The following is a 14,143-nucleotide window of genomic DNA, read 5'->3' as shown; positions in this document are numbered from 1 at the left end:
GCACACTGACACTTAGAAATAATGCCTTCCCACATGGTTTATTCTGGTAGTCTTTGTATCATGTAACGATTCAATACAGGGAGTAAAATGTGAATGAATGCCTGTGCTGGTGCACATGTGTATATTTAACACATCTGTTTATTATCCTTTTCACTAACTTGTTACAGTATTGATTTAATTACTTAACTGATGATTTTAGGACTATCAATTGATATAGCTATGCGCAAAAAAACCCCACATCACCACTGAACTTGGTGGTGGATAACATGACTGCAATGTGCAACCATACAGTTTATATTGCTGTTGACTCTGATCTTCTTTTTACCAAAATACCAGTACCTCTGTCACTGTTAAAAGGTAACCCTCTTTTCCTTACTATAAGTCAGTAGGACAACATTAAATAGTAAATATTGAAGTAAACAAATAGTAATGGATGTGTTTCTTAATTTTTTTATAAACTATTTGATAAGATAAATTGTTTTCTTACTGAAACCATTTTAGTACATTCATGGCTCTGTGGTCTTTGTTACAAACAGCTCATGAAACTATTTCTATCACATCAATGTAGACAAAAAGATTAAGAATTATCAGTGAATAGGAATAAAACGAGTGGCACCTTGGCAAACAGCTATTCATGTGGAAAATCAAATATTGTCTCAAAAGCACATGAAGAGTATATATTTACTTACCCTAATGTAGTTAGCATTTATGTAGGTACTCAGGGAGTCAGATGGATTTTTTGGTTTCAAATACACTCTGCTTAGAGGATCTGAGAGCACAAGGAAGATGGAAATTGAAAAGAAAACCCATAATTAGAAGATTTCTATAGAGAATCAAAGGCTTGTTGAAGAAAATAATCTACTGTTATTCAGGTTTGTCAAACACTAAAGCATTAGGCATCAAATTCTTCCCTCTGCAAAAGATCATCCTGTGTAACTAAGGTACATCTATACTGCACAATGCTGGACTGTGTAGAAGTATCTCAACAAGCTGTGGGCACTGAAGTAACACTGTCAGGTCCAGGCAATGTTCAGCAAGGTCTAGTCTGCCTGTGTTGAGTATCAAGCTGACCTGCCTAGACTGTCTCTGAAACCTGTGTCATATCACTGTACAATGTCAGATAATTACACTAAGTCCTTTGGATTCAACTTTGATATCTTTGCCTGAAGCTGTACCATTCCAATGACTACAGTTGGATTTAAATAAAGGAAAGCTCCCTCTACCTGGGATGAAATCAGCTATATGCCCTTTATACCAATTCAAGTTCACTGTTAAGGGGCTTGACTATGTAATCCATATGCTTCCCTTCAGTCCTGTGTTCTCATCTGACACAATTTGTGACCACTTGTGTACTAGACTGGAGACATAGTGCCAAAATACAGGAACATCTTCCTTCACACTCTTCTTTCCTTCACTGTCTTGGATGATCTAGAATAGAGTGGAGGCCAGAAGTGTTGAGCTGGGGGTTACTAAATTTCTCCTGCAAAGGAAGTTTCTGCTTGCTCATTTGTGATGATGTGATCCCCCATGTATTACCCTTTTAGAATTAAAGCCAGTAAATTCTCAATTACACTGCGTAACAGAAAGGGATGAGGAGAAGGGGACTGAGGGGCCTATGTTGTGACTGTCTAGGGCACATTTTGACTTTCTTCACACCTTTTCTGAAAAAATATTTTACTGTTAACAAAATGATATGGAAATATTTCTGTACTGAAAAAGACATTATCTTCTGTCAATTTGCTTAAATAATTAATTAGAATCAGAGCTTTTTGACAGTATACAGACAACTATTTGTTTGGAAATAGTCTGGATAGCTGCTCTAACAAGTACAGTCTAGGCAATGTGTTCGAAGATACATACGTGGATGCTGAACTGGAGAGTGGTAAGAAAACACTATTTATTATGTTGCCCTGCTGTTTGCACGAGAAATATATAATTGATGTACATCTGCTGTAGCAAAATGTGGCATTTTCAGAGTTGCTTTTGGATTTCTTTTGTGACTTTTCATCCTGTTCCTAAGAACAAGATAAAACCTTTGCAAATGAAAGGAAGAGGAGGGATGATCCCAAACATACTTTATGTCCTTTTCCCACTGGAGGTCACAGGAGTGACTTGGACAGGAGTGGAGCCTTTGCAGGACCCAGGCTGGTGTTCTGAAAGTAAGTTTCTTAAAATGTGCCAATGACTTCTAGTTCAAAGTCTGGTCATGGAAGTCTTGTCCTCTGCGTTAACAGCACAACATGAACCCTAGTTAGCTTGTGTTAAAATCTCTTTGTACTAGCTTTCCCAGCTTTTTCACTTAGAGCTTTTTTTTCCCCTTAACAATATGAGGACAGGAAACCTCTCATTCCTTTTCAGCACACAGTGATTATTAGCCATTTCCACAAATGCCTCAGGCTACGTGGCCTTGAAAAAACACCCGCTTCCTCTAGCTCACACAATGCCTCTGATGCTGGTGTAGCTTGACCCCTACCTTAAAAAACCTCTGCAAAGCAGACTCAACATCCAGTTTAATTACGATGTCTTGAGATTAATATCTGTTAGCAAGTGGCAGCTAAATCAGTTTCACAATTTCTAAGACCTCCTTCCAATTCCAATGAATGAAATAAACACTGCTTCAGAATGGGAATCTTTTATAAATTAACAGTCCTGATCAGTTATGAAATAGGTAAGTGCTGTAAACTCAGCTCTGAAATGAGGAAAACCCGAGTGCCGCTAAAGATCCATAGCCACTAAGGAATCATCAGACACAAATGGAAGTAATTAGCTTCCTCCTGAATGACAAGTATCTTGGAGGTAATAATCTTTTCCTCAAGGATGGAAAAGTCTGAGAGTCTGAAGCTACAGCAGAAAGACAGATGGTAGCTGCAAGGCTGAATTCATCAATGTTTGTAAAGCATCTTGTAACGCAGCAGAGCTGTTAAGCACTTACAAGTACTAATAAAAAATGTCTCCTACAAAATTTCTGCTGTTTTCTTCCATGTATCTAGGAAGTCTGGAATAGCTCTCTCATTTGAGTAGAAAAAGCTTCCTCTAACTACATCTTCAACAAATTAATACTGGCCTGAATTTACCAGGCTGGAGGAATAGGAGGGTGTTAAAGGGGCTGTAGCTTGCCCCCATGAGGCTCCCCAGTGCAGGGAACAAGCTGGGCTATCTGGTGGCACTGTTTGACAGCCTCCCCCACAGGCATCCATACTGGAGTTCATCCATTCCATGAACACCACTGTCATAAAGACTCAGGGCTTTGTCCCTGTATTTGTTGTACAGTGGGAATGATGTGCTGTGGTCGTTTTTTCTTCTTCCACTTCGACTGCTACTGTGTTCTGAATTCTTTAGGGCATGGGTATGTTCACATTTGTATCACTTCCAAGATAAGTCATTTGCTATTCCTAGTCCAGTCCTAGCTGTTTTACCAGCAGTAGGACTGAAATACTGTAAGAAGGACTGTCCTTAAGGTATTTCTGTTTTGTGAGCAGGAAAGGAAGATCAAAATTTTGTGAAGCAGTGTGAGTGCTCTCACACTTGCAGCCCAAAAGATCATAAATCTTTCAGATATTGAAACATTTTGAAATCCATCAACCCCTATTTTGCCTGCTTTTGCTTGCACTATATAAATGAATTATGGATACTGGTATTATTTGGTAAACATTGTAACACAGAACAGGGAAGAATCATACCAGACTGCATTCCCAGTCTCTGCCAGGTGGGAGAACAGGCTATTAGACTTGCAAATAATACAACTGCCTCAAAATACCTCCAGTATAAAACACCTGTAAACTAGGCATCAATTTTTAATCTCACTTGAATAATTTCCTGGCACTTCCAATATAATCCAGGATTTTCAATGGAAAATTTAACAGATTTATCACGGTGAGTGCTTCTGCATTTTAAAACACACTTTAGCAAGTTACAAAATAAAGTTACATTCATGCAAAGGCAATCTTTCTTACCTACTGAAAATAAGGTTTGTCTAATATCCATTTACATTTTTAACTATACAGTCTAACATATGCCAATTATTATAATACACCAATAATTATAATACATTATAGATGTTATGATACTGGTGACCCCAACTAGGACACATTTTGTTGACTCACACGGATATGCAAAAATGCTTTAATGAATCCATGTTGACTTCCAACAGTTTATCATCTCCTTCTGCTTTGTAAATATGCTTTTTCTTTAGTCTTTGAAAGCCTGCTGGTGACCCCATTGCCTTCAGTAGGAAGTAGGACTGGAGTAAACATGACTGTAGTCAGGACTGTAGCGCAAGGGGGCTTAATTCTTAACGTGAAGAGAACAGTTCTCTAGCATCTGTCTATAAGCTTGCATAATATAGTGCTTTGTTCATACCACTTAAATTTAACTTTCCCCTAGTGTTTAGCTGGAGTACCAGAGACAGTTTTAGCACAAGCACTTCAAGCAATAGCTTGTGGATTTGTGGGTGTGACCTGCCAAGTACTTTCTACCTTCATGTTACTGTGAGTATGCTGTTCTGCTGCCATTGTTTTCATGTAGACTTTTGCCCTGAGGGCAGTCTTCAGAAAGGGTTAAGGAATGACATCCAGGTACCCTGGATGTGTGCACACATGAAGATACCCAGAGAATAGTGTTAAGCCACTTGGTCCTTTGTAAGCAAGAGCCCATGCATGGCTGAAGCACCATGGAAATTCTGCTTCTGGTTTGATGTGGAAAAGTGAGATAGGGGAAAAGATACAGGGCTTTGGAGCCGAGGTCCTGATTCGGAGACATGTAGCATGGCCTGTAGGATACAAGCAGGCAAAGGTGAAGATGTGGAGTAAAAGGATGAAGAGGGAGCAGCAGGGCTGATGTTTTGCCACAAGGATGTGACTGTGGTGAGAGATTAGGAAATCTGTACGCAGGACTGGGAACCTGCTCAGAGGGAGTGAGAAATGTTATAGGTGGATGGCAGAGGGAATGCAGCTGAAGATCTGGAGTGGGGTTTAACAGGACCTATGGCTGGGGTCACAGTCAGGAGGAAAGATGGAGAAACTGATTTTAAGGAACTGTTTAGCCACTTGCCTCTAATCCCCCACTGTTCCCTTGTTAGTTGTATTAGTGTATTATTATAAAGCAAATAACACTTACAAACTTAAAGGGGCATACTAGTATTTGGATAAGAGCGTTGACTATGTTATATTGCAACTGAAACATCTTTCACAGAAACATAACATTTCCTGCACTCTATTGTTTTCCATATAGAATAATTTTCATTAGGTGTTAATTTTATTTCACATGAGTGTGTCTCACTGGGTAGCATCTATTAACATGAACCTGTCCTCATGCACCCTGTCAGAATTATCTCTTAGAAAATTAGAACATCCTCCAGTGCAGAGGGTGGAGATGGCAGGAGAGGCCATTTTTAGGAGATAATAAAATAAAGCTCAAACGTCATTTGTCACCACAGGTGCCCCAATACAGGAGACGCACCCAGAGCTGGGAATGGAAAAGCTGATGTGGATGTATGAAGCAGCGGGTTGATATAATCTGAGCAGGAAACCAGGAAAGCTGTTCTATTTAATCACTCAAATCGTTTCCAAACCCTCTCAGACTGGGTGTGGGGTGTGTGAGTATTTATTATGACCATGTGCCTCAATCCTCAGAATATCTTCTTTGAAAAAGCCTGGTGCTAACACAAAACAGACCTTTTGATTCCTGTCAAGGACGGTTACAAAGTGCCTGCCGGTGAGTAGCTGTGGTGCATACTGGCAGTGTACTTGGACTGAAAATGTGCTGTGGAGTTAGCGGCACATCCTGGCTAACTGGAGGTGAAAACACAAAGGCATGATGGGTTCTCAAAGCTCATCAGTATCAAACATGGCCCAGCTGTTGTGTCCCAATTCAAAACACATGCTGCAGTGAAGTGGGACTCATCACATTTGCAAGGTGTTGCTGAAGGCAAAGCTGATGGTGGCTGGGGCAGCTTGGATGTGAGATGCTATGAGAAGGGAGAACTCCTTCCAAAAATCCGCCTGTCAGGCAGAGGGAGGCTTGGCGATATCCTGGCTCTGCTGCAGCTGATGGCAAAAGTCCTGCTGTCATCAAAGGGGTCAGGATTTCACCCTCCATGTACATCCTATTGACACGGGGCCAGACCCTAAGGGACACTGAATTTTCTGATTACTTGGTATATAACCTGCATTCAGTTACTTACTTTCTTTAATTCCCTTCAACATTCCTTGGCTGCACTCGTATGCACACAGCTATCGGCTGCAATAGATGAGCTAACTTTGAAGAAAATGGAAGTTTTACTGAGGGCTGAAGGGAAGCAAGGAATCCACAGAACAAGTTTCTTTCCCAGCTATGTATCACATTTCTGAGACTAATCTAATGGCTGAAGACCATCAGTTTTCACTGATTTGACTGCAAGGCCTTTGTATGATGTGAAGAAATTACAATGCATTCAGGCTCACTGAGAGAAATCTTGTAAAGTGTGTGAATTTGCATGACTAACATCTAACATAGGCCTACAAGGACATTATAGAGATGACGAGAAAACAAATTTCTAGTTGATAGGATATGATGTAATTTTTAAACTACTCTTCATTCCAAACCTAGCAAAGGGATGTGTTTACATTTTTCTGTGGGAGTGTCCTCCAACATTCTGAATCGCTGAACTTTTCCACTTTGGTGATGTCAAAATTTATAAAAACTCAACTATTCATGTCTATATTTAGTCCAGTGTTAAAACTTCTGCAACCTATTTTGAAACTGAACACAAAACAAAATGGTTAATAAAGGAGAAATGGAACATCTCATTATCCACCAACAAATGTTATGAAAATAGTTGAATTTCAGAGAAACACGTATTCTGAAGGAAAACTATTCCACTGAAAATTTTTCAGTCGTCTCTAATTATAAAAAAGCACTTGTTACTTGATCAGAAATAAAGAATTTGGGCCAATGAAAATCCAGCAGCAGTATAGCAAAGCAGTAGTAAGTTTACAGCAATGATGAGGCAGCACTGTATGAGAGTGGTTTACTTACTAACGTAAATAGATTTCCACAAAGCCATCTGGTGCATGGAGAAGAGAAAAAAAGAAAAAACACCAGAGGACTTATAAAGAAGCAAGTCCAGGGCAAGAAAGGATAAGATGCACTTGCTTTTTTAGTCTGAGCGGCTTAGTATTGAATAGGATCCCAAGTAGCCTGACCCAGCCAGAGGGCATTCAGTGACTGCAAGATGGTGTGGGCTTTAATGGAGACAAAAGTATTGGTCCTCATATCCTCCAGATCAGGGGAGCTACTGCAAGGCATGGCAGACCTCTCTCTACTCATCTGCCTGAGCTGTCCTCCAAAGAAAATCAGCATGTACACAGGCTGCATTTCAGTATCTGTTTGGGATGCTGCCAAGGTGTGTACCTACTAAGGCATCCAGCGAGAGTTCTGCATTTGCCAGTCCTACAGCACTGGGCTTTTGTTATCTTTCTACATAGACTATAAATATACTTATGAATAGGTACACAATGATCAAAGATAAAGACAGCTAGATTTTCACAGCAATGCATTCTTAAAGCAGGATTAAATGTCATAGTAGGAAACCATGGGCTAACTCACTTACTTGGCAAAATTGTTTTATAGCGGTTTTTAGTTCCATGACTCGGGATGTCAATTTCTTTGGGATCCACAAAATTCATTGGTATTTCCTATAAAAAATAAATTAAATCAGATTGGTGTTTCCAATGGAGCCATGCAGGAAATTATCACCAGAAGACCATCTGCTGTTACACAACTGTCTTTTGACATCAAAGTTATTAAGAAAAAAAGTGGTTCTCACCTCAAGCCTGTCAACACCCTTCCTTTAATAAACACAGGGAGTTGCATATTGAAGGGGTGACTTCCAAGGAACACTTCTGATAAATTATTAAAAGCAAGGTTTTTACAGGATTAGGAGAGAGGTTAAAATGCACAATAGTTCTAGAAAAGTGGAGTTGAAAAGTGCAGTACTGTAGCAGAAAAGTGCAACATTTTACCTAACTGGGGGAGGAGCTTTCAAAATAATTAAATATTAATATATGGTGCTTTTTTTTTTTTAATTTTATGCAAAGCCCTTAACAACATCAGTCAAAGACCTCATTTGCTTTTTATAGAAACTACTAGAATGAAGTGCCTTAGTCTTTTGCATTCAGTAGCTCAGAAGCGTAATAAAAATCTGAAACTATTTCTCTTGATTCTCATTTTGATCTTTCAGTGACTGATCTGCGTTTTCTTTTTTAAATACACAGATGTGCAAGTAACTAATGTGACAGTTTGCTTGAAGTTTCAAAAATACACAAATTATAAACTCCTGATCAACATAAAATTACTTTTTTTTTTTCACATTGTCAACATGAAAAGTAAAAATTGTCCAATTTTTTACTGAACAAAATGTTTCTCTTAGTTTAAGGGGTGGAAGAATAATTTTGATTTTGAGGTCCTGAAACATTATTAGTGTTCTTACAGTTGAATAAAAACAACCCTTTGAAAATGCAAGATGAAACATGTAGGGTTTTTTTTTCTTCCTGATTGTGGGGAATGTTTTACCAACCAATGCAATCTGGCAAAATCACATTAAAAAATGCTTCGGTTGACTGAAATCTTTATTTTTAACTTAATGTTTTTGGACACCATTATTTAAGTAATCTTACGGTAAACTGGAATTTGATCTTCAGTAAATTAATACTTCTACTTAAAAGCACAGTCATTACTAGATACTTGAAAACTTCATAGCTAGCCTGGGACATTTATCCAAAGAGACAGTGGCATAGTGAATAACTGCCTCTTACAGACACATAGAACTTGAGAAGGCACAAAAGGTTAAGTTCCTACCCTATTTAGTGCAAACCTCCTTTGACTTGCACCACTGGAAAATTTACCTAAGGATTTTCCTCCAAAATCAGCTGGTTTCTAACTCCACAGGTGCAGGCCTGCCCAGGATTTGGCACAGATGAGATGCATGGCCAATGTCCTTCAGACCCAAGCTCTGGTCCTGCACAGCATGAACAGCATGACTGGCTGCTTTGGGTTTTTTTAGAGGAACAGGGACAAGACCCCTAATAGCTTTACAAGGATGCACCCGACAGCAGATCTTTATATGGGTTCACCAAGCAGGAGAAGCTACCCTCTTTTCTGGTTGAAGAGAAGGCAAAGTTAAGTAAAATTTAGGTAGGTTACAGTGAATTGATTTGATTCTTTTCTGCTTCCCAACTTGCCTTCTGACCATCTTACTACATGAGGCTGCATCTTCTGTGTGGTTTTTTTTTTTTTTTTCTACCTTCTCTGCCTTATGCACATGTGTTTAGTACACCTTCTTTATTCTTCCTCTCCCTCACTGGGTTTCTTCCTTGATCTTTTCCTTGCTCTTCAGCTGACTCCTCAAAAGAATGACTCTCTGCTTCTCATTTCAAGCCAGCCAAAGTGTTTCTGCTAAGATAGATCTTCCTTGCAGGTACTTCATGCCATTCTTTTTCAGCTTCCTGTACTGCCATCCATATGATGCCTGTGCTAAGCACAGGATCATCACACTTGTAAGACCCATTCCTGCATAAACTTCACCCTCATTACTTCAAGGTCAAACCAATTCACCTCTGTCCTGATTCTGCTGCGCCTTCCTCCTCCATGCAATGAGAAAATGAGCTCTTGCACCCCTCTCATACCCATCTCTGGCTTTCACCCCCTCCCAGTGGTGACCTCTGTGAGACTCTTTCCCTTGGTCCTTGGGCTGCAAATTGTCCTAACTAGTTCTGGTATGGGCTAGTGGCTGACCTAGAGCTTCCCTGGTTCAGTTCTGGCTTAGTATAAACACCATCGGGGCATGTCTTCTGAAAGGTTTCCCTGCTGAACTACATACCAACTGAGAGTGAGCAATATGTTAAGCCTGTGTTTAATATGATCTATGTCTGTTATCTACAAAGACTGGAAAAAGATGTGTGAGAATGAGTCCTCTGCCTGCGCAAAGTGGTCAGCATTTCCAATTGCCTGGCTGTCTCCTTCTTGATGCCTGCTGAAAGTTTAAAATAGTTCATCAATTACTGACAGATGCAGAAATTCCACTGAGTTGAAAACAGAAACTAATTTCTCTGGGCCAACAAGATCAATTAATAATATTAATCACTTACATCCTGTGAACACTTTCTAGTCAGTGGACTCCTCCCAGTAGTACTTGGTGGGGCCAAGGGCACAGACAGAAATCTGACAATACACTGTGGATCATAGCCACAGACAAGTCACTTTTATTCTGAAACTGTCTCTGAAAAGCAAGAGATTATTCCAGAAAAAATTCCAGGATATTATGGGGATAACGTTCTTGCTACCATGGAGAAAAATAAACTCAGCAGATTGCAAATAGCATGAACATGTGCAAAGTAGCATACAAATTCTGTAGCTATGTAGGCAACATATATCAATTTCTTTTATTAAACTTATATACATATTATACATAATTAAATAATTACATGCTCAGTTGCATGCAGGCAGTTATAGACGCATATGCACAAATGTCTTTGTTCACGGGCTACTTCACCTCCCTGGGCTATACTCTCCTAATAACAGCTCTTCACATTAGTGTTTGAATGCTACAACTGATCATACACTTGAAGAGATATGATTTGGGCCTCTGAAAGCACTCAAGAAAATGTGGCAAAATTTTGGAAAATTCAGGCAGGTATTCATTATATCCTTCCCTCTGTTTCTATGAGAAGCAAATTTTATAGGTTTAACAATCTGGCACTTTTCCATACAGCTCAATACAGACATTTCAGTGTTTGGGGAATAATGAATTTTCCTGTTCTGTCACCAGCTTCAGACATTCTGTCTTTTGAATAGTAGCAGCTCAGGCTACTGAAGAAGTATATGCTGGACAATTTATGTTTCTTCCTCATTGTAAATCAGGTATATTCTCCCAAGTAAAAGTAGCCAACATTTTTGTCAGCATTAAAAAAAAAAAAGTAAATAGCTATTTTTTCTTAAAATATATTATGGAAAAATATTTTGATGATAACCTACCTTTTTTAACAACAACAACAACAACAACAACAAAAAAGTTAATGCCCCCTTAACTGTTAACCAAAAAGTTAAATGTTAATTAAAGAACTAAAAATGACCCCAAATTGCTCACGATTCAATTTTTCATTGAAAACTTTGAACATTTCTCCACTTCTTGCACACTTGGAAGGCTTTCATGTGAACTAATAATTTTAGTCTCAAGAAGACTGTCCTTTTGCATTTCTTTAGTTAGATAAAACAACCTGAGTGAGCAAAACAAGTGAGGGTTATATATTGCATTCTTTGCATGCCTCAAGTTCCTACTAAAGGTATTATCTGTAGCAAGGAGGGTATTAGATACTGTTCAACAGCTTCATCTTAAAGCACATTTTAAAAAATGGTTCAAAACTGGAATCCAGAAGTAATGATCTTTTCAATAAAATTATTTGGAAACACTGAATGGCCAAAGTCTTTCTGTGCCCCCCAGAGGGACAAATAAAATGTTGAGTCTCTATTGCCCCAAAGCTGCACACGGATGCTGTGTGAGAGGATTTGGGTAAACAGGATTCTTTGGAGGTGCCAAGTTGCCTGTACAAACTGTCTCCTAACAGGGGGAGTTTAAGCATGATGGAGTTAATTCTTCTAGCTTTCCTGCCTAAGCAGCAGAATGGCAGAGAACCAATGGCATGATAGGTGATAAAAGTATGTTGGATGCTTATAATTTTTTCCATGTATACGGTCTGACCAATTTTTGGTAAAACAACTGAGGGATTTACTTTTCTTAAGTAAATGACTTTTACTATAAACCCTGTTTTTTTGAAGTTGAATTAAAAGGACTGCTTTGTAGGATACCTTTATTCATTATGAAAAACTGTTTTTAGAGTAAGATGGTACTCATCATCTATTCTGTTGACTGAAATGTACAAATTGCAAACAACGAAACCTGAGGGATCACATGCTCTGGCACATGTAATAAGAACTGAATTGTTTGTATGTCTTTGTTAGACCCGTAGTATGCTCAAGGGGTTGTATAGGTCTTCCTGCTCTTACATGACTTGTTAGGATACACATTTCTTTGTGGCTCTATTTATTGAATTAAATTTATTAAACAAGTCTTTAAAAGCTTTGCTTGTTTAGTTTAGTTTGCTAATGAGTTGTAAAAGCTAAAAAAGTTCAGCTAAGGTTGGTTTGGATACTTGGTTTTGTGAGTTTCCTCCTCTCTGGTACCCTCTGATAGTAGTTGGTAGCAAGGCATCTGGGGGAACTGGAACAGGACAAGCTTTTCTTTGTATTGCACTAGTCACCCGATACTGTTCTTTTAGCTTGAAAAACCATAGGTAATCACTTCATATTCACCCTCTCCTTGCTCTTATGATTTTATAGGCTTCTGTTACAGGCTCTCACAGTCTCTTTTCTAGGCAGAATAGTCCTTGTCTATTTAGTATCTCATGATACAGAAGCTGCTCTAGTCTCTGATTATGTTCACTGTACTTCTGTATGTGCTTCAAGATGGAGAGATCAGAGCAGCATGTAAATGCAATATAGATTTTTCCAATGTCATAAAGATGTTCCCTATATTATTCTCTACTTCTTTTCCCAAGTTTCTCAGCTTTGTTTTCCAGAACTCATCAAAGTATAAAAAACTATTTTCTTGCAAATACATAACATCTTATTTATCAACCCTGAATTTCTTCTGCCTTATCACCATCATAGAATCCTTCTGTAATTTCTCTGAAGTCTATTTTTAATTTCACTACCTTCGGTAATTCAATGTTATCGTCAAACTTTGCCACCTTATTATGTATTCCCTTTTCCAGATGTCTTAAGAGCATCTTGATTGGTCAGTATCAGCTCCAGAACAGAGCTCTAGGACTCCACTGATGACCTCCTTGTACTCTGAAAAGCCACCATTCCTTCCAGTGCTACACTGTGTTGATTATTCCCCACTGTATTGCATTTGTTCATATATCTACTGGCTTCTGTATTATATTTCCTTTCAATTTCTTTGATTTAGACATCAGATTTCTAGGCCTGCACTTCGGATTTCTTATTTCTTCTGGAGCCCATCTGAAAAACTCAAGTTACCTCCAGCCCTCTGATTCCTCAGCTGCTGGGGCCCAAGTGCTAGGTTACATCTGCTCAGTTAATACATCAATTATTGCACATACAAACTCCTTTAGGATTCCTGGGTGAATACTAGCTTATTCCAGTGAATAATGAAAATGAATAAGAATAATGCTAGCTTATTCTTATTCATTTTACTGATTTCTTCTAGAATCACATACATTAACGCTACAATATCAGACATATCCTCCAGTGACCTGATCTACTCCTGCCACAGAGGTAGGAAATTCCCTAAGTTCTTCTGTGATCAACACAAAAGCAAATAATGCAGTCAACTCTCTCCTATTGCTTCAACTTCTCTAAATACCTTTTCTACCCTTTTGATCATCTATTGATCCTTGTATTCTTTGGTAAGCTTCACGCTTTGTTTTATTTAAAAATGAAGTTATGAGGGTTTTTTTTAATTCAAAGCCTTTTTTGGCCTGCCTTATTCAGCTTTCATATTCAGCTGATTTCAGTTTATGCTCTATTCTATTTCCCTTTTGCAAAAAGTGTCTCCTTATTTCTGATAGCCTCTTTCATCTGGCTGATTTCCAATACCAGTCTTTTTAGGTCTTCTTCAAGTAATATGTAATAATATGTTTTCCCTGACTGAGTTTTTCGGCTCTGACTTGTTTCTACCAAGCCACTGTCTTTATTTTAGATTCTTACCCCTTTTATTATTAAATACACTTGTAGGACACATCAGATTTTTTGGTCTTGAGTATATTAGCCTTGGTGTATGGAGTGCTTGTTAAAGATATTTTTGACTGACTGATTGTGGGTGTCTCTGCTCCAAAAAATAATTTATAGTGACTAAAAAATCTAGTCTTCAAATTGCAAACATACATGATGTTTACATGAGAATAAACAAAATCTCCCAATTGTTACTGTGGTTTCTGTCATCATAGCCTTTATGATCTCTTTGAAACTGTCACAGTGTTACAGTCCTGTCTGTTTGTACTATAGCTCTAATATGACATTTATCCTGTCTATGAATGGAACTTCAAACCAAGAGGAATCTGTATTATCCATTATTTACCTGTCTTTA

The 14,143-nt window shown here is 38.5% G+C and overlaps 1 protein-coding gene across 4 annotated transcripts in view; it reads right to left on the bottom strand.

The window, feature by feature from the left end:
• The window catches only part of PTPRR (protein tyrosine phosphatase receptor type R), a 156,823-nt gene that overhangs the window by 21,474 nt on the left and 121,206 nt on the right, over positions 1-14,143 (bottom strand). For all 4 annotated transcript variants that reach the window (XM_074901511.1, XM_074901512.1, XM_074901513.1 and 1 more), the window contains 2 exons: positions 7,589-7,673; positions 690-769 (listed from right to left, as the gene is read on the bottom strand). In XM_074901511.1, coding sequence (XP_074757612.1) covers positions 690-769; positions 7,589-7,673 — 165 coding nt within the window. The remainder of the gene's footprint in view (positions 1-689; positions 770-7,588; positions 7,674-14,143) is intronic.

This window comes from Athene noctua, chromosome 3 (genome assembly GCF_965140245.1).
Source record: "Athene noctua chromosome 3, bAthNoc1.hap1.1, whole genome shotgun sequence".
Lineage (NCBI taxonomy): Eukaryota > Metazoa > Chordata > Aves > Strigiformes > Strigidae > Athene > Athene noctua.
Note: the sequence above shows the minus strand (reverse complement) of the source record. Positions and strands in the feature narration are given on the sequence as shown.